We start from the raw sequence: 21,483 nt of genomic DNA on the forward strand, positions 1-21,483 counted from the left end.
GGTTCAGGCCTCAGCCAGACAAGTGTACTGATCAGAGCCCTTTTTCACACAGCTGTAACAAAATGATGAAAATACAGAAGAATGACAGAAAATAATTCATTATTTGGAAAATTAATGTTAATGCTTCAAAAGCCCATATTAAAGAGAAAGAATACTCTGAAGCCTACGATTTAATTGCAGCACTTAAGAACCTCCATAAGAACTCACAGATGCTAATAATAAGGGCTGTATAATTTAGCAGATAAAAGCAGAACAAAAGCCAGTAGCTGGAAGTTGAAAAATCAAAATTAAAAAGTCTTACTTCTAAGTGAGGCAGAGTGATCAGTGAGATCAAAGAAAGTTTTTTTAAAGCTTGGTGTCTTCAAGAGCTAACTTTGTTTCCAGAAGTTATTCTTTAGCCAAATCAGTGGTTGTAGTATCAAGAAAATAGTGTGAAGTGCTATAAAAATTAACCAGATACGTTCACAGGGCTGTTTTTCTCCCTACTTCCTCTGGACTTATACAAGAATGATGGTACCAGTACAGCATATAGGTAAAGTACGTAGAAGCACCATGACAACTTGGTTTTGATTTCGTATGGAATCTCCTCTCCTCTCCTCTCCTCTCCTCTCCTCTCCTCTCCTCTCCTCTCCTCTCCTCTCCTCTCCTCTCCTCTCCTCTCCTCTCCTCTCCTCTCCTCTCCTCTCCTCTCCTCTCCTCTCCTCTCCTCTCCTCTCCTCTCCTCTCCTCTCCTCTCCTCTCCTCTCCTCTCCTCTCCTCTCCTCTCCTCTCCTCTCCTCTCCTCTCCAATTTAATTCAATTTTTATAAAGGGGCTGTTGAAGCAATGTAATGACAGAGACCAGCCACACCCACAGCGGGTATGGCAAAATGTGAACAGCAACAACACAGAGCCTATAGTATCCATCAGGTATCAACTTGGTGACAAACTTACAGCTTAAATTTGGTGTCTTTTAGAACTCCAACCTGGCAAACAATTTTTCAGTGGATTTCTTGTAGAGAGCACTCCAAAATCAAACAATAATTCATTAGTACTCCTTTAAATTTTATATTAAGTTAGCAGTGGTATTATTAGATTTATATACTTAGGACTTCAAAAACCTTACCTGAATCCAAGATTTAGATTATGTATAGCCACATTTCTGAATTCTGATACACAGGAGACCTAAAAATTGTTTATCCTATTTCTTCAAATTCTCTAGCTTTATACCAGCTGCCAAAATTATTTTTAGCACCCACATCCTGACATATTTAAGTCCTACTTGTATTTCTTATCTACATGCTTCAATAATTCTGTACATCAGCTACCAGTTTTTCTTAATATTTCTGAAAGAAATGTATGATAAGTCCACAGAAGTCACTAGATGGAAATCCTATTCTGTTAATAAACACCATCTGCTCCTTTCTTTGCTTCCCCACCTCCCATTATTGGTAAAGCTGTGATCATTCTTGAAACTTTTTACATTGCACTCAGATAAATCAGACTGCACTCTCAAAAATATTTCAGCAGAATTTCTGAACTCCATAGCAGCACTCCAGTACAAATCTTAAGACCATTTCATTACTTATACAGTGCCTAATGATTCAGTTTTATAACATGGCTTTAAAATTATGTGCAGCAGTACAAACCAGATAAAGTTATATTTCATACCACTACTATAAATATTTGCAATTCACTTCCTGGACATTCAGAGTTTTCACTACAAGGGTAATCTATATATTAATTTTTTCTGCTCTGCCATGGCCAATAGGATAACACAAAAATGTCTATCATATTTAACTTATAAAGATTACAATAAACTCTAGCAGTCCATTTCCTAATGAAATCAATGATTTTAGCAATGTCAGCTACCTGTTTTAAAGCTGTAAAATACCACAGTGAGAACAGAAGGAAGCACTGTTCAAAGCAGGACTAGATCCACTGAATCCCCTTTGCTGTGTGGCCAAGCTGCTATGCTGCTTTCTTTCTCAGCAGCTGTATTTCCCCTCCTGTACTCTCCGTGAATAAAGCTGCTTATGTATCTTAGGACAACAGGAAATGGAAAAGTCCATCGGCCTCTTCTATTCCAAAACCAAATTATCCCACAAGAAATAAAATAAAAGGGCACATCTACACTGTACTTAGCCTAAATTATCAAATAGGAAATTAGGTATAGCATTCCTTAGCCAGATATTAGTACATGTTGCAATCTTGCAGAGAGCCAGAAAGCTGCTAAAAACCTCTCCATAAAACTCTCTCTCAAAAAAAAAAAAAAAAAAAAAATCAGCAGGCTTAGAACTTCCCCATTTCTCACTCCAACCAGCAATGCTGTGTTACTAGACAGTGATAAAATTAGCTCCAGGGTATTTTTAAAATCCCTCCTTAATTTGTAGTGCACCTCACAATTTTCTGTTGTCACTGTAAGTGAAGTCTATTACTTTTGAGTAATCTGTTCCAGTTTTCTCTCATGAAGTAATTTTGTTTTTCAGGGGTATTGTGCTATATAGAGAGGTATGTTTATCAGATATGTTCTTTTCTGAATAAAAAGAAGCTAAACATGAAGAAGTTTCTGTGTAAAGGTACCAAAGATAACTCAAATATGCCACTTGATATAGAGGAAAGAAAAAGGCAGTGAGAAGAGAAGAAAGAAGGAGAGAAGAATGGAGGGATGAAGATTACAGACTGAGGCTTATGATGCTGATGTTTAGCAGGCCAGACTTGATATTTCGTGGTCTATAGTGCACTTGGTTTGACTGAATGCAATTGCAGTGGCTTACATATGGTGGCTCAGAATAGTCTTTCTATTCATGATATAATTTTATATCTTTTCATAAACATTTTTATTCTCAGGAGATCAGAAAATAAATAGGTTCCTACATGTTTTGATCAAGAAAGTCCACCATTGGTTTATATTTCCCACAGATTCTGTCAGGTACTCTGGAGTTTGTTGTCAACTTTCAGCTCAACTGCAAATTTGTCAAGAGGATGAGAAATCACTAAAATAGATATTTGGACTTTGTTCATTTTATTTTATTTCTCTAAATAGCGAACAGGAATGGATTCCATGTAACCATCTACCTATGTAATCTGTTTCAAAGCAACTCAAAAGAAAATGTTTTAAATTATCTCTGATTATGAAAGGTACTTTCCTTATTTTTCAAATTACAACTGGATCTAATCTCCTCAGATATATCTCACTACTTCTCACCCTATCCTCTCAAGCCACCTCTATCATTTTGCTCTACTGCAATGACAGGTTGCTAATCATTTCTATCTTAAATTTCAAATTACATATCCATAATGAAGCTTTAAATTATGAGGCCTGATATTTAAGGGTACTAAGTATGCAGATGTTTCATCAAGGAGCTAAAAAGGAGCTACTGGGCAATCAAAATTTTTGAAAACTGGATACTAGGCAGAACCAGATCTTAAAATGTTGATTGCAGGGTTATGCATGTTCACAAAGAGTACAAGAACAGAAATGGAAATTTCTCTGATGTGATTAATCATTTAAATACGTCTATTCTCTCATATCAAGGAAAGAGGCATTAAATGAATGTAATGAGTTTTCATTTCTTTGCTGTCTGGGTATAAGGAGGATAGCTTCACATGAAGTCAGAAAAAAACATATTGAAAGAAAAATTATCTGACTGAATGAAGCTAGCTTGATTCAGGTCTTAAAACTGCAGATCTGGCTGTGGTAAGGGAGATTCCATTGAACTGAAACTCTGGTATCCAGCCTAATTTTTTTGAAAATTCCTAATTTCATAAAATAAAACATCAGTTTCAAAAAGAAAGTAGTATCATGTTCAAGATAACAAGTTTATGCTTTGTTCTAAATGCTGATTTCTGTAGTTAAAGGTAAGATTTCCCCAGATTTTATACTGACCTAGGAGCTCAAGTTCTATTAATCAGCATGTTATTTTCACCTAGAAAGGAACTCTGTGAAGGGTCAGTCATATGTGCAAGCTGAAGTCCATAGCTGATCTTCCATTTAAATCTTAATTATCCTCTATCGTAACTGAGATGCATAGTATGTTGTGTGTTAGCATTAGCAGTACAAAATCCTTCAGTAATTTTTTATAAGGACAGATGATATCATATATAATGAATTCAATTCAAGTATGAGAAGCATATATTTTGCATAATTAAAAATCTATAGGAATTTCATAGTGCATTTTAATATAACAGTTTTAATTATGCTGCTGCTGAGCAGTTACCATATGCTTGAAAAATTAACAGACTGCAGAGTAGCTGTAATCTAGGCAAGACCACTTACATATAGCCTGAATTTCTCTTTTATGTGCAACCCCCCCACAAAAAAAAAAAAATTGTGTAATTTCAGCTATTTTCTCTAATAAATCAAGGAACAAGAAAGGCCTAAAAAATATTTTATGTTTTTAATTTCAGATCCTGGTATATAGGAGAGAATTTCTACATGAAGTTGAATTCTAATGCATCATACCTAAAGGTAAATTATTTCAGTGGCTGAAGACATTTTCCTACAGAGTGATTCTGTACTGTATTTCCACAGCAGCTCTTCATTGCATTACCAATTTTTGTATAGTTTCCTGGCTAGTTAATTTCTCAGAGATTAGTTTCTGTTACAGATAGGACCAAGAAAGGTACAGCAATGACCTCAGAACTTCTCCAGGCAGTTTACTATAGCACTGGCTTTCTGACAGAGACACTTCATGGAAATAGAAAAATCAAGTGTCTTAACACCAAGTGTCCTTAAAAAAAATGGAGAAGAGAGGAATCCAAAAATTAAAAAAACCAAACGCCAAACACTATAGCAAAGAAAAAAAAACAGTTTCTGTTTATATCCTATAAAAACTTGTTAGAGTTCATAGTCCCTGCTACCAAGAAATGGGTTTCAAAAATGAATGCATGATATAAACCAACTCTTCAAATACTACCATACTGAACTTGATCATAAACAAGATCCTTCCTGGAACATATATATACACACACACACACACACACACACACACACACACATATATATATATATATATATATATATATATACATATATACACAATATTATGAACTTCTGGACTTCAGGAATACACGTTCCAGCTCATTAACTACAGTGTCTGTGTGAAGACTACAGACAATTGTGAAAAAGGCAATAGAGAAACATATTGTTGTAAATTCAGAGAACTGAGTCAGCAGTTCTCCTGTGCAAACATATGAGAAGGCTTCCATCCATAAAATTTGCAGATGCCACTATCCAGGGAAATTCAAGACTAACTAGTAATGTCTTGACATTAATTTGAATATGCATGTGTCAGAAGGATCAGAACAATAACAATTGTTCAATAACAATTAAGTTTTTCAGAATTAAAACAACTTGCCACTATTAGAGATCATAAAATATTTGTGTCTGGATGGTATTATAGATTGTAGAGTTTAAAATATTTTGGTTTGAGATTTGACTATGCATCTATGAATGATTACATGAAAAGCAAATATAACAACTTGGATAAGGTTATATATGTGTATATTTGTATATTTCTGTGGTATGCTTAGGGGTTTTTTTTATGTATAGAGATCAGAGGAAAAAAAAAGAGATTATTTTGTTAAGAATGTCTTACCTTCATAGTAAACTTTAAACCCATGAGCACTAACTGCAAAGTCACTTGTCAAGCGCAGTGAAAATACAGATTTTGTACTTGTCACAGGTGGAGGAAGATGAAATCCTGTTAACCTAAGAAACAAAAAAGCACAATTCATGGTTAATTGTTTGGAAAATAAAACTGTGTGTGACAGATGGCTGTTCCCAATAATATTTAATCATGGAAAGGACAACTGTCTGAAAAGGATGTAGTTTGAATTACTTGAAAAAATTATTTATATAGTAAATGAGGAATTAATAGAAAATTTGGTTATATTTGATGGACACTATACTTAGTATAGATGAGAGTAAGATGTAGAAACTGGAATTAAAACCAGTTCAGATTATCCATAGCTGAAAAAATAAAACAACCAAAGAAATCACAATACACCTGACATTAGGGTTTATGTTCAAAAATGTATTGCACTATATATCTTACACAGGTTTCTGCTAAAATTTGTAGTAGCTGAATTTTTCCATAGTAATATGATGAAAGAAAGGGACAATGATTCACTTTAATAAGGGAATTTAGTATTATTTAAACAGTGCACTTTGGCCTCAGAGAAGAAATATCTCATTTCTACTCAAAGAGCAGCATCATTGTGAAATAGTAAATCCATACAAAAATCTCTCTTGAAAGGAATTGCAGGTTTGTTGTGGTGTGATAAAAACAAGGGGGAGATGTTGCAGTGTGATGTCATAGTTTGTCTCAGGTATACCAATCATTCCCAGGTGCCAATCACCTCTTCTCCCCCCACCCTGACCCCTGCTGGGTGCTGTCTATCAACGCTGGCATTCCAGAAGGTTATCGAGTGATTGGCAGAGTTCAAAGGATGGAGCTTTGCACTTGTCTCCAGTGCCAGCTGCAGCATCCACCGGCCGGAGGTGTCTCTGAGGTGAAACCACTGCAGTGCTGCCTTTCGGTCCAGCAGCAGAGGCTAGACAAGCAAGACAAGTCCCATCTGGATATAATTATTCCTATACAGGTTGTGAAATTTTGTCATTTGTATGTTTAGTTTTGTTTTGTTCTATTAAAATCACTGTGTTTGAGACAGAAATAAAAGAAAAATGTTTGTGTACTCAGCACGGCTGATAAGCTCTGCTGATATTGACTTCTACACATTTATTTGATGTACATGTGACAACTCTTATCTGCCTCACTTTTAGGAGGATAACCTCATCAGGGTTCATATCAGACCAACAAAGCCCATAACACTTAACTGTCAAAAATGTGTAAAGAACAAGTTGAAAAATTTAGCTGCGTACACACAGACCAGTGAAATCTAGACATACCTTTGGAACCCACTTAGCCATGTGTAGTGAATTGGGTAGCAGACGGGCTGATATATTATATTAATGATTGAGATTAAAGTTATTTTCATGTGCTTTAGACAGGCCCTTATTTTACATTTTACTTTGAATTTAGAACAAAAATGTAGGTCAAAAGGGACCTGTAGGGGCCATATAGTCCAATCTACTGTTCAGCGGGGGTTAAAAGGCAGAGTTAATCTGGGTTGCTCAATATTTAGTTTTTCCCTTTTCAAATTCATGGTGATTTTTTGTTTGCAAGGGTTTTTTGTGTTTGGTTTAGATTTCTTTTTTTGTTTTGTTTTGTTTTTAATACAGCTATATATGTGCAGCTACATAGGCTGGTCTTTAGCACACTTTAAGAAATATTTAAACCCTGATAATTTTGCTGGAAGAGATGACATATTTTTGATTTTGCTTGATGTAGGAACGAACAGCAATGGCAGTTACTGACATTTTAATATGTTTACTGATGCTTATTCTGAAATTCAGTCTCAGTCTTCTGAAATCACAAATTAACTGATAAGTTATGTCCTACCATTATCAGCATTTCTAGTCTCATCAAGGGAAGGATATAGAGTGATGAGAAGCCCAGAATTCAAAAGGTCAGGAAATTATTTGCTAAAAAATGCTTTAATTGCAATATTAGAATTTATTTAATGTTTTACTTATTTTTAGCTTTAAGATACCTTTGGATGAGTTCTATATCATGTACCAGTAATTCACCATAAAGCTTATTTGCTTTGGGGACCACAAAAGGTTTTATATTTTTTTTTGATCTCTATGTACTTGGTGTCCTTAACAGATACTGCAAATTGATGGGTATTATATTGATATAATAAGCAATCTTTGGAAAACAAAACAAAGTTAAACCCCCCCCCCCGACTCCTCAATACAAAAGCCAATTTTTGCCATGTTACAGTCATGACAGATATGAAAGCCAAATGATAATAGTACTCATATCTCATAACCATAAAAATTAAAAACATTGACAAAAGAAGCAAAGGCCCCTAAAGAGGTATATATTCACATATTTATATGTAGCACATCCTTACTTAGAGGGTGTATTTAGAAAACTGTTTTGTTTTGTTTTGTTTTTTTGTCATTGGTATCTTTATGAATAATATCATTAAAACAAGAGTAAAGAACTTATGTTACTATGAAAAGATGAGTAATTATGTACAAAATATTTATGATTTAGGAAATGCATTTTTTATTTCATTAGGAAAGTATATTTTTGTTCTATAAATAAAAAAAGGAAACAAAATGCTTACATCTCCCAAACAAGCATATACGTAATTTTTAAATAAATCAATGTCAGTGCATTTTTTCTAATAGATTGGTCCTCAACCAATAAATAACTTAATTTATTGGTTAGGATCAATACTTTAAAATAAGCTTGCCAAATTTAAAACCAAATCAATAATTAGAATAAAATTCACAGTAGGTTTAGCTGGTATCTATTTATGTACTCAATGATTTAAAAGAATTCTGGGTATAAACATATACCCAACTGAAAAGAAATACACAGTTATCCCGAAGTATTGAATTTTTTGAGTGGTACATAGACACAGCTTAGATGGATAGTGGATTTTTAAAATGAACACACATGTTACAGGCATAGTAAACATTACAGCTCCTGATGCAAAACAGATCATTATAGGAGCTGTTGGATACCATTTAGCTTTCAGCAGTGGGCCTTTTATAACCATCATTATGTTGCATTTAGTCAAAAAGGATATGCTTGTTTCTTTAATTTGGTCGCTACACTTGAATTGATATGAAGAAATTCAAAGGTGATATTTTTGGTTTAGTGGATGCAAAATTATTCAAAAATTTTAGTAAGTAAAAATTCAACATGTAAATATGACTCAGTAAAATACTACAGATTTTTAGAAAGAACTCTAATGTAATTCATATTGAAATAACCTAATACCTGAGTATTATTCATGAGGTACAAAAAGGATATTGACCTCAGAGCTTAAGTCTTATTCGTATGTTAAGCTCAACAAACTGTCATAAGTGTTAGCTAGAATAGTTTTCATTGCCTTTTAAAATGAAACAGCAAGCACATCATAACTGCAGGAGAGAGATGGCAGGTAAGCAGCAAAATACCTGTAAGATAATGTATGTGCATGGATCTGATTGTCACTTGTTCAGATCAGTCTCAATGTCCAACTAAATGTTAGACAACTAAATGTCTAGCTCAGTACTCTGGTAAAAGTGAAACTTTAGGTGGAAAAATTATGCAAAATAAGCAGTCATCTCATTAAGCAGATATCAAATGCATATTAAACACATTTAAAATTTAAATTTCCTCTAGTAGCTGAAGGTTTTTATCTACAACAATTTTCCATCTTACATTGCATTTGCATATCTCATTCCATTTGTATCAACGTTTTTTCAAATTTAAAATACCTAATGGAGTTATTCAGGTGACTCTCTATTGCTGTTTTAGATACTGTGAGATATTTGAAAAACATCAGCACGGAGTTGGTAGGTATGACATTGTACCACTGTGAGATCTGTGTGCTTCTGGAGAGATGGAGGCCCGGCAGGACATGCCTACATCTTTAGGTAGGGTCTTCAATTATTCCTTTATAGTCTACTTTGGCAGAAAAAAAATATGGCAGATGTACTTCCTCTTCTTTTTCTTTTTTTTTTTTTTTTTTTGGTGAGATTACCTGTTCCTTTTCTTCTTTCTCTTTTTGATTTTGGAAGTGTTCTCTGACCTCATAAAGAGATCCCATAAGTACTAATACCAGGTAACCATGGGAAACCATGGCAACTAAAAGACAGCATCCACAGAGGTTTAAGAAAATATATTTTTTCTGTTTCAGCTCTTAAAAACCCAAATTTTATATTGTGATATTCTACTTGAGTATTTGATTTTGATGATGCAGTTTAGCTGCAGAGTGTTATCAAACACAGAACAGTGATACAAATTTTTAAATGAATACACTGCATATGAATGAATATATTTTCTTTTTTTCTTCTGGTGTGTCTAACAACCTTGCCAGGCACCTAACACCCACAGGAAATGGACACATTATGCATGTAGTGCAAGGCTACAGATGTTTCTGGGAGGGTAGGAAAAGGTTTAGAGGTATTTTTATTCATTCAACTTTTCTATTTCAGAAAGACCAGATGCTCATCCTGAAAAATTTATTGTATATAGAAATTCTAAAACTCCACTAGTAAATATAATGAAATTAAAGATATCATTTGGAGACAGAATATGTATTCAGAATTTATATATTATAGCATGCAAAACTACAAGGCTATGTAGTTTCAGTAACGTGAATCTGGCAATGTTTTTGCAATTATCTCAGAGTATAAGAATGGAGAACAGAAACACCCACTCCCTTGGAACCAGAGAAAAGGACCTATGAGATATGTGATTAAATTACTCCATGTAGACCCAAGACTGAGGAGAAGAAAATCATCATCATCATACTCTGTGACAAAGAGTATGATGGTGATGATTAATTAATTAATTAATTAAATGATTTTGCTGGTTTTTTGCCATAATTACCCCATGGTGCCATCTTTATCCTCCCAAGGAAAACCAAAATGGCTTAGGGTCCAAATGGACATAAAAAGCACCACAGACCACCACCAGAAAAAAAAAAAAGGAGGTAGATTCTAGTAGAATTCTGTACAACTTTAACTGCATATTTTTGAATAATTAGTTGCTTTGAGTATGAGTGTTAGTAATATTATAGGCAGATTAGTAACAATAGCTGTTATATTCACTGCTCTATTTTTATTTTTTAGTTTTATTTGTTGACTTCTTGGTGAAATAAGACAGATTTTCTTTGAGTCTTCAGATGTCTCTAAATACTTGGGGTGCAAGTGCATACGATTTCTTGATGTACAAAAAGTGGCTAAAGGATGTCTTTACAGGTGAGAGAGTAGTTTTGAAGGATTCTGTGTCTTATGTGTCTTCCGACGCCATCCTCTTATTTTTTCCGTAATGGAAAAAGTCAAATGGAGTGTCAAAAAAACCCCACTGTCTTATGTACACAGGAATTTCTAAATATTCTTTCAATAATAATTAAAATGCAACAAATAAGTTCTGGGCAGTAGTGATAATGTTTGAACCTATATGCAAATTTGCAGTAATATTTTTTGGCATTGTAAATGATTGAAAATGACATGTCATTTCAAATATGTTATTTACAAGAGTGTATCCCTGTGTCTCTTCCTCCTGTACTATATTCTGTTACATGCTATAGATTCAAAAAAAGAAGGCACCTATATTAAGCAGTTGAATTGTTCTGTTTTCATTTTCTAAGTATCTTTTAAAACACTACTACTCGAAGAGTAATTATAATCTATCTATTTTAATCTCTCCCACCATCTTTTCTCAATCACATATGACTTAATTTTAAAATGACAAATCATCTCAGATTTGTGGTTTCCAAGACTTTAGAGTTCTGACTGGAAATTTCTGCAGTTTGATCATTTGTTTTCTGCTTTTACTGTTGTCCTTGTGATAAAACTTAAATCATATATCACTTTAAGCTGCATGATGAACTTTAAACTCATCAGCTCTCAAGGAAGACCAACTCCCAGCTTCAGAATCTAAATAGAGCAATCATTTCATAATTGCAAAGTTGAAATTATGGAAAGAAATCTTGATTAGTCATAGAAAAGTGCTCCTAGATAAACTGTTTACTTGACACTGTGATGTGACGAATAAGATGACTGTATTTCCTCTTTTGCTTGTGTGTCAGATATTTGCTGTTTGACACTGATTATACTTTTAAATAGGTAATTTTTTACAAGCATTTTAATAGCTTTTTGTATTGTTTTGTTTTCTTTTCAGGTTCACAAGATTCTAGCTTTTCTACAGTGTGTTAGTTATTTCTAAAGAAAATACAGTTTCTCAGGAATATATCCTCTTAGATTGGATAGTATCCGAAGAAATTCACCAAAAAAGTTTTAAGTGAAGAGCAATCTCCCTTAATTTCAATAAATTTTTGATTAGGTCACACAAATTTTACAGCAGGATAATTTTTAGTCTTATCTGAAAGGTCCAAGAAATGTTTGTCCCTAATTTACATAAAATTATGCAGAAACATAAAGCATGTTAACATCTCAAGTTTTCGTAACTTTGACTGTAAAATTAAAAAGAGTGTCAAAGCCTATAAATTCTCACTGTTAGTTTGATTTCCAAATAACTGTTTATGCTTGTAAAAAGGAGAAGATAGATTCTGAAAAAGAATATGCACAATAAGCAAAGTCTTACGTATAAAAGTAGAGAAAACAAACTGTTGTAAAACTTCATTGACAATCTTCCCCACAAGTAAAGGAAAACTTTCTGAAGACGACAGAAATTTTATTCCATATTTAGCAGTTTACAGGAAACTGAAATATCTAATATTTTCAAATAACAGATAAAATATTTCTAACTTTTTTTTCTTTTAGATGAATGTAACTTTTCCTTCCGCTTAGAAATTTTGGTCTTAATGATACATAATTAAGTTGATAATCTTCAGAAAATATTATTCTAAAATCCAGAGCACATATACAAATGAAGCTTCTCTAACAGTGGATTTATTCCATTAAGCTAGCTGTAATCCTTCTACCAGGATATTATTTGTGGGTATGACCAGTAACTTGCTATCTGTTATTTATGCAGACAGTACCAGTCAATACTTAGCAAATAAATACATCTTGAATTTAGTTAGGTACTTCTGGGACTTGGTTTTGTTGGACCACATAGTGATGAATCCATTATTAGCTTCTGGAGTCCTGTCTGTGTGATTTTGTATTCATATAAACTTCTATTAATTTTCTAAGTAGCAGATGATTAGATTTAACATCTGACTAGCCTGATGCTACACTGATTCAATTTCAAATTTAGTGAGATCTTTTGCCTGCCAGATACTTGTTTAACATTTTCCCACTAGCTCTAATTATTATTAAAAAAAAAAAAAAAGAAAAAAAAAGAAAGCCCTCAACAGAAGAGTTTGCTTATTTGCATTCTCTAAGATAAAAAGCATGATCTTTTCATTCAATTTGCTGCTACATTTGCTGTGGCCAGCATGTACTCAACTAAAATAGAAACATTCTTCAGTATTTTCTCCTAGCTGCAAATTTGTTTTCATCTAATACTCATCAAATATTTTTTTCTGAGGACCATATCCCCTTATTTCTACATGTCATGGCATTTTCTTATTTTTAATCCCAAGATATTAAAGAAAATATATGATTGCTTAATAAAGTATGGATTTAAAATATTGAATGTATCAAATTTGACATCCCATATTTTGATGGTTAATTTTTTTGGTTGCCCTCTTTATGGGAATACAAAATCTAGCATCTCTTTCTCTTTCAATCTGTTGTGGGTTTTTTTTGTTTGTTTGGTTTTTTGGTGTTTTTTTTGTTTTTTTTTTTTTTTTTCTGTGTAGCTTTCATAATAATTCATCAGACATTTAAGTATCTGTGCTGATTTTTACTGGGGCGGAGTTAATTCTCTTCACACTGATTAATATGGGCTATGTTTTGTATTTGTGCTGAAAACAGCGTGATAACACAGGGATGTTTCTGTTCCTGCTGGGCGGTGCCTTTGCTGCTTCCCGCACTGCCACACTGGCAAGCGGGCTGGGGGTGAATGGGAAGCTGGGAGGAAACGCAGCCGGAATAGCTGACCCCCAGAGCCGAGGGATATCCCATACCACGTGGTGTCTTGCTCATCATATGAAGCTGGGGAAGAAGAAGGAAGGAGAAATGTTTGGAATGATGGCATTTGTCTTCCCAAGTCACCATTACTCTCATGGGACCCCACTCACCTGGAGATGGCTGAATGCCTGCTTGCCTGAGGCTGAATTAATGCCTTGTTTTGCTTTGCTTTTGTGTATGGCTTTGGATTTCCCTAATAAACTGTCTCAGTCTATGAGTTTTATCACTTTTACTCCTCCATTTCTCTTCCTCTTCCCACTGGTGGGAAGAGTGAGGGAGTGGCTGTGTGATGCTTAGCTGCCAGTTGGGGTTAAATCACAACAGCATCTCTGATCTCTAAACAGCAAACTGAGCATCTACCAGTAGCAACTTTCAAAAGCTCTGAAAACTATTTAAGGAGCAATAGCAGTAGTCCATAAACGGCAGTCAAGAAAAAAACTAAGAAAAGCAAGGTAATATGCTTTTAAAAACTAAGTTATGTATTTCACTAATAAAAATGATGAAACAAAATATCTTCTATATCATTAAATACATCGTTTAAATATCAACAATGCTTTTAAGTATATGAAAGAGTAACCAAATAAAATATTTTTAAAAGTAAAGTCACATACAACTGTTAACTGGAAATATCTTTGCTTTGGAACAAAACCTTTAAAGTGGTCCAGAACACATTTACCTATGCTTCTCCTCCTTCTCAGAAATCCATATTCCATACACAAATGGATATAGATCATTTAGTTTGAAGTACATCTCATGCTATTGGATTTCTATATCAAATTCCACAGCCTAGTGCTCGAGATGCAGCTCTAATATTTTAGCATTTTTTTACTGTCTCCATGTCCATTGTAAAGTAGCATGAATGCCACAAAAGAAAGGAGATTTTTTTTCACTCCTGTTATGTTTTTTCCCTTGCATGTTACCAAAATAAAAAAGTTTTAATACGGAAAATATGAAAAATATATGTGCAACTTACTGTAAAAAGATTGCTTGGAAATAAAAAATATTCATTTCACAGCACTAGATTAGAGGATATCAAACAAAGCAGGGGCAGTTCTGAGTTCAAAAAAGTTTGTTTGGGCTTTATACAGTTAGGTCTTGAAAATCTGCAAGAAAGGAGGCGTCTCAGCCTTCTGGGCAGTCAGATCCAGTCCTTAACTGTTCAAGAGACACACTACATCAGATTCAAACTATTCTGTGTGATAATAGCCTCTGTCACCTGATCTAAGTAACAGACCGAAGTGATCACAAATACCACAGGAGAGAGAACCTTGGAATTCTAACGTGCTTAGTCTGATGGCACATACCAAAGTTAGAAAGTGTTGTTCTTTCAGTGATTGAACAGTTACAAAGAATTGGATGCCAGGATTTAGGCTTGTTTTAAAAGCTGTAATCTCTGTAGAGAGTTCTTTTTCACAGTCCTTATGATAAATAAAGTCATAGGAGCATAAAAACCTTTGGGTTGTACGGCATTTTCAAGGGTCATCTAGTCCAAGTCCTTTGTGATAAGCAGAGACATATTCAACTAGAGGATGCTGCACAGAGCCTCATCCAACTTTACCCTGAATATTTTCAGGGACATCTACAACTTCTCTGGGCAATCTGGCCCACTGTTTCAGCACCCTCACTGTAAAGAATTTCTTCATTACATCTAGTCTGAATCTAGCCTCTTTTAGTTTGAAACCATTAACCTTTGTCCTATCACCACAGGCCCTACTGAGAGAGTGTTCCTGTCTTTCTTAAAAGCCTCCCTTAAATACTGAAAGATCACAAAAAGGTGTTCCTGGAAACGCTAACTGGGGGGAGGGAAAAAACCCCAAATCTTTGTTAGTACTATCACTATTTATTTATAAGTTTTACAAGAGTATTTTTGCATCAAGTAGGTGTACAAAGTGCAACACGTACTGCATTAATTGCCACTTGATTGAGTAGATTGTCCCACATTACTCTGCACTGGTGTGGCCTCAGCTTGAGTAACCTGTGCAGTTTTGGGGACCACAATAGAAGAAGGATATAAACCTATTAGAGAGAGAATCTAAAGGAGGGAAGCAAAGGTGTTGAAGGGCCTTGAAGAGAAGCCATATGGGGAGAGACTGAGGTCACTTGGTCTGTTCAGCCTGGAGAAGAGGAGACTGAGGGGAGACCTCATCACAATCTACAGCTTCCTCATGAGAGGAAGAGGAGGGGCAGACGCTGCTCTCTCTGTGATCACCGGCGACAGGACCCAGGGGAACACAATGATTCTGTGATTCTACTTGCACACAAAGGCATCCTACTTTCCTTAGTTTACAGGATATGTTTGGGGTGGGTTTTCTGAGTTACTTTGATTTTTTTTCCTTTTCCAGATAGAAAAAAATGCTTTTCTAGGATGAAAAGAAGTTTTACATTTTTTTAAAAGACAATGTTTTAATATTAGTACACCACAATATTTCCTAAAGCAAAATAACACTTTTTACATCTTACATATGAATTTAAGTTTCTGAAGATTTGAGAACTGTGTATCTAATATGATGGATGGCATCAAAAATATTTCCATGATTATGTCTTTCTGATGAGTGCTTCAACTACCTGAGTAAAACTAATATCCCATGAACTCTTCCATGCACTGGCCTTTTCTCACATCCATGTTTTATGCACCCACCTATGCAACCCTGCCTTTTTGAGCTTTGAGCAGAAAAGACCATATCCTAATAGCAAGTTCAAAGAATCACAAGGGTCAAAAAGTCCTCAATCCAAGTGAGGATCAAATAAACTCCAAAAGAATTCTTGTGATTTGGATCACAATCACCCATGATAGTGATCAGTCACTCACTTGTTATGTATGCACACTTATTAATTAAACTGAGAAGTGTCAAACTAAAACCAGTAAGATAAAATTTAATTACCTTGTTGAACTAGTTGTTCAATTAATCAAAATGTTTAAAGCATTCAGAAACGGATTGGACATGTAACTAATAAATAAATTCAGAGTTCAGCAATATATTGCTGATAGAATTGCTAAAGAAATTCATGGGATATGAAAATGCCATAATTCAAGAAATCAATCAATTTTTAGGCAGTGAATTAGACTGAGGCTCTGTAATATGTAAATTTCATGTGTACATTGGGTTCTGGCATAAAGGTAAGATCTCGTCTTGACCCAGGAGTTTTTTCATCGTATTTTCTCTTGCTGTCCTGCTTTTGAGAGGGAGTGATGGAGTGGCTGATGGGCATCTGGCAGCCAGCCAAAGTCAACCCAGCACAACCGCTAATGTTCTTTCTTCCACACCAATTCAGAGCAAACATCTTTTAAATCTCGGGAGTGGGTTAGAAAAGGATAACACTTATCTTCTAAGTAATAGACAATTAAGTTCAATTCTCTTTAGGGTTTATGTTTTTGGATGTGTTTGTGGGCATTTATGTGTACATGCTGAGAAGTTAATAAAGGTGTTGAATTACAGTTGAGAGTATTGCAAGATTGTACTGCAATATCCTGGTAAAATTCAGCTTATCTTTGGTCTTTCAAATTTCTTTCTAAACAGTTACTTAGCCATTGAATCGGGAAGTAAGAAATTTAAAGGATCCCTTATGTGTATTCTAATTAAAATATTAATAGGAGTAACTCCTACAAATTTTATATGTCTTTTCAATTGTTTTCAAATAAATAAACAGAATTTAATAGTCTATAAAACAAAGCAAACTTGATTGAGCAGAAGTGGCCAACTAGATTCATGTTTTGCTCTCATTGAAAATAGTAATAAAAATACTTTGTTCAACAAGTCATTAACAAATTGACATATGATTAATGAACTAATTTACTTTTTGTCAAATGATAATTTTTTTTCCCTGTCAAAATTCAAAACTGCTCATGCAATCTATTATTTTAAAATAATGGTCATAGGTCAAGGCTGAACATTGTTAATTGAGCAGCTGCTTTGAACTAAACAATAAAGTACTCATCAGGTTCTGGTATGATCATTACATTCTGTACAAAACATGTTTCTAAAACCTGCCATCATCCGTTATCAGTGTAAAACTTTTATTATACAACTCTCCACTTTTTTCCTACCATCAGAAATGAAACAGATTTTATAAATATCTTTTCTAAAACATTCAATTTTTTTTAAGACATGAAACGATTTAGAATAACTTCAAATGATAAGTAAGAAGAACCAGATATCACAGTACCATACAAATAGTTTTTAAAAATCTGTAGGATGTGGATTTTCTGTCTTCTTTGAGAGAAAAACTGTTAAGAACAAAACATATCAAGACAATAACCTTTAGAGAATTTGAAAGCATCCTAGGTCCTTAAAATAAATAGAATTAAAAAAAGAAAAAAATTAGGCAAGCAGTACATATTTTTAATCTTGAGCTTCTGGAGCATTGTGGCAATATAGTTTACTGTCCTCCTCTTAAAGCTGGGTAAAGATCTGTGGTACATTTTAGCAGATCTGGGAGCTTTCAAAGCACCGAAGGAGAGGAACTTGCTCATTCCAATTTTCCCAGAGTTTTAACACTACTTCACACTGGTTCTAGTCATTTGCTCCCTTCTCTCTGAATTTATTTAACCACCCTGATAAAGAATTATTGCTTTAAAAATAAACCTGAGTCAATTCAGTTAGCAAAGAGAAGCATATCCTCAAAGTGGTATGCCTGGTAAGTTCCAGAGCCAATGGAAAAAAGAGAAGGATCACACAGCCAAAGTCAGAGGAACACAGGAGATGGGTTTGCTTCTGTGAGTGACAACAAGCTCTTAGATGAATTTGACTATCTTTTGTAACTTTGCCTTAATGTGTGAAAATAGCACAATATGGAAAGGAGAGATGCCATCTTTTCCTTCTCACCATTGTAGGTGCCAGGAACTTCCAGAACAGCTTCAGCTTATACTAAATATCTGTATCACTTTGGAATTCATCCATGAGCAAAAGGCTTGTGACATTATCACCACACTCTTTATTTCTGTTCTGGTATAGAGATAAATTTGTAGTAGCAGGCCATGTAAAAGAAGACCAACTATATGCATATATTTCAGAATCTATATGTTTTTAATATTAAAAATTCAGCCTTTTGAAACAGAGTAATGGCAACAAATAGAATAAAACCAACTGATGCATCAGCTAAATTAGCTGCAATATCTAAAAAAAATCCCAAGCAAACAAAAAATTCCGTGGATTTTATTTCATTCATTTTCTTCCAGAAAACTTTCACTAAGTCAGAAACAACTTACTTTTCTCACAGGTCCCTGTTCACTTTAAAAGAGAACAGATAAGGAGAGTATACTGGAAAGAGCAAGAGAGGGAAGGGAGGGTGCTGGAGTAAAGGTGTCTCTCCTCCAACTCTGGGTATGTCTATCTTTACACTCAGAGGTCTGGAGCATATGGTGTTTCAAGGCAGAGCCTGAATCCTCTGCAGTGAGGAAATAAGTATGAATAAAGTCTTTCTTTTTGACCATTGTGGTGGGAAATTAAACTCTGAATTTCTTTGAAATGCCCTTGGGGTTTGGGTAGGTAAAAAAACAACAAAACAGACAATCAAATTAAATACAAGTAAGAAGAAAAGAAAACCAGGTTGTAATGGAAAATATTTTACATTTACACATCTAAAATTCAGGAAAAGACAGATCTAAAAAAATGGTTGTTGCACTTGAGGTGCTTTTTATCCCATCAAACCAGAAATGTGACCCTATAATGATCTTTACAAATGCAGTGAAATAAAGGATTTAAAGTAATGTATCTATTACATAAGTACAATTTATATTCTATATAAGCATAATTAAAAAACATTCAATTTTCAGTCTCATAGAAGGTAAATTATTAATTCTATATTGGTTACTACATATTAAATACTGTAGAAAAACTTCTAGCAGGAAAATAAAAAGCATTTTTTTTAAAAAAGGATAATAGAGTTTAAAATAGAAGATAAGCTCCCACTTCCAAGGGAGAAAAATCTAAATTAAAGTTTGGACTTTGAGAACATAGAAAATATAACAGAAGTGTGTCAGAAAATATAACAGAAGTGTGTCAGGTACCTTATTCTAATCTCCACTTTTCATAATCTTCTAATAACTGAGCATAGAAGAAATACTTACAAAATGAGCAAAGAAATACCTTAATTTCAGAAAATAGATTTTAAAAGATTCTGTTGCTTTTGCTGAAATCAGATAAGAAAATGCAACTAGTGCTTGTCTTTGTATTTAGGATTGGATAATAGCTATGGGCAAATAAAATGCACATCTGTAAACAGTTATTGGACTGGCAGGTGTACAACTGCATTTGCCCTTTAATAAATGGGTTTAAATAAAAAGAAAGTTGTAATAGAAATATGAGTCCACTTAGCTGGTCCACTTAGCTGATATTTTGCAATCATCAAAGGATAGGTTATCTGTGTTATCTTGGTTCCATATCAGAGCCACAACTCTAACATTAACCAAATCAGGTAGCAGAGTAAACAACACTTTAAAAAGTAGGCAATTGTTACTGCAAACAGGATATCTCACAAAGAAGTAGATGAATTGGCTACCCACATTTCATTCCACAATAAAGAGTTAGAGATGTTACTTTTTAGTACTGTGACTAATAAAGACAATGAAAAGCCTACATAAAAAGTTTAAAACTTTTCAAGTTTCCCTGCATTTTATTTATATTTATATATATATAAAGAAATATGCTTTATAAAAATGCTAAATATAACTTCTTCAAACCACTGCTTCACATAATACAAAGTGAGAAATTAGCTCAAAATTATTCTTTAACCAAGCCATTTAACAAGGCATAAATTGAATATGGTTTTTTTGCACATTCAAAGTTGGTCTTGCTTTAAACATATCTTCAAAATTTACTTTTTAATTCAATATCAAGAATAGCTGAGCTCTACTCTAAATACCAGTCTAAAAAGATACTTTGTTTAAGGAAACACATTTTTCTTAAACATAACCCCAATCAAACATAAAGCACAATAAATAAATTTGTTTACATGCTGAAGTTCAAAATTTATTTTTTTTAAAAAGTAACTCATGTTTTTATTTAATTTCCTCATAGCTTACTATCAGCTAAAAAATTTCTTACAGCTGCACTCCTTAAAACAGTGTTTTAAGAGCCACTTCCATATATGCCTGGATCACATTAGCATAATAATGAAACCTGGTGTTACAGCATATATATCAATAACTTGGTGCAGTTCTGTACAACAAAATGTTTAGACAAAATCCTATGTCCAATAATAGACTGGGAAAGAATTCAAACAAACAAGACTTAATTTCCCTAGATAACCTTCAAGAAAACCTGAGATACAGAAAGATTCAATCTACTTCACTCAAAACATAGGGGAAAAGAAAATGTTTAAAACCTCTACATAAAATTGTTGAATCATGTTGAATGCAGTTCCAACTTTCAGTACACCCAAAGCTGAAAGCCTACCAGCATATTCCTTATTACAGGTGCAAGTATGAGACTCAGAGAGAAAAGTTCTCCAGGCAAAGCCATATGCCTGATGTTCTTTCTAATTAGTGTATATGTAAATACATACAAACAAACATACATTTGCACAATACCTCAAAGGATTCTTTTGGCTTTCTTCAGACATACCAGTTAAAATAGAAGGATCACGCCTTTCTTCAAAGATAATAGAATTAGTGTATTCATACAGGAACCAATTGTTCAGGGTTTAGTTTAGTAAAAATATAAGGTTGTTCCAGATGTATTCTGATTCAATTATCAACTTTAAAAGGGATTTTTATTGATACTGATAACTACAAAAATACAAGGTGAATTTAGCAGCTGGTTTAAGAGTTACCTTTCTGTCATGTAAACAGGTCTAACAGTTAGACAACCCTGTAATAGAATGATACTTTCCCAAAGACTATAACTTTCTGGGACAAGACTCTTATTGTGATAATTCTTTTCCTTTCTA

General features: G+C 33.9%; 1 protein-coding gene across 3 annotated transcripts in view; it reads right to left on the minus strand.

Moving 5' to 3' along the window:
- Positions 1–21,483, minus strand: part of CSMD3 (CUB and Sushi multiple domains 3) — a 583,179-nt gene that overhangs the window by 470,947 nt on the left and 90,749 nt on the right. For all 3 annotated transcript variants that reach the window (XM_059857957.1, XM_059857877.1, XM_059857801.1), the window contains exon 3: positions 5,579–5,691. In XM_059857957.1, the coding sequence (XP_059713940.1) occupies positions 5,579–5,691 (113 nt within the window). The remainder of the gene's footprint in view (positions 1–5,578; positions 5,692–21,483) is intronic.

This window comes from Haemorhous mexicanus, chromosome 1 (genome assembly GCF_027477595.1).
Source record: "Haemorhous mexicanus isolate bHaeMex1 chromosome 1, bHaeMex1.pri, whole genome shotgun sequence".
NCBI classification, from domain to species: Eukaryota; Metazoa; Chordata; class Aves; order Passeriformes; family Fringillidae; genus Haemorhous; species Haemorhous mexicanus.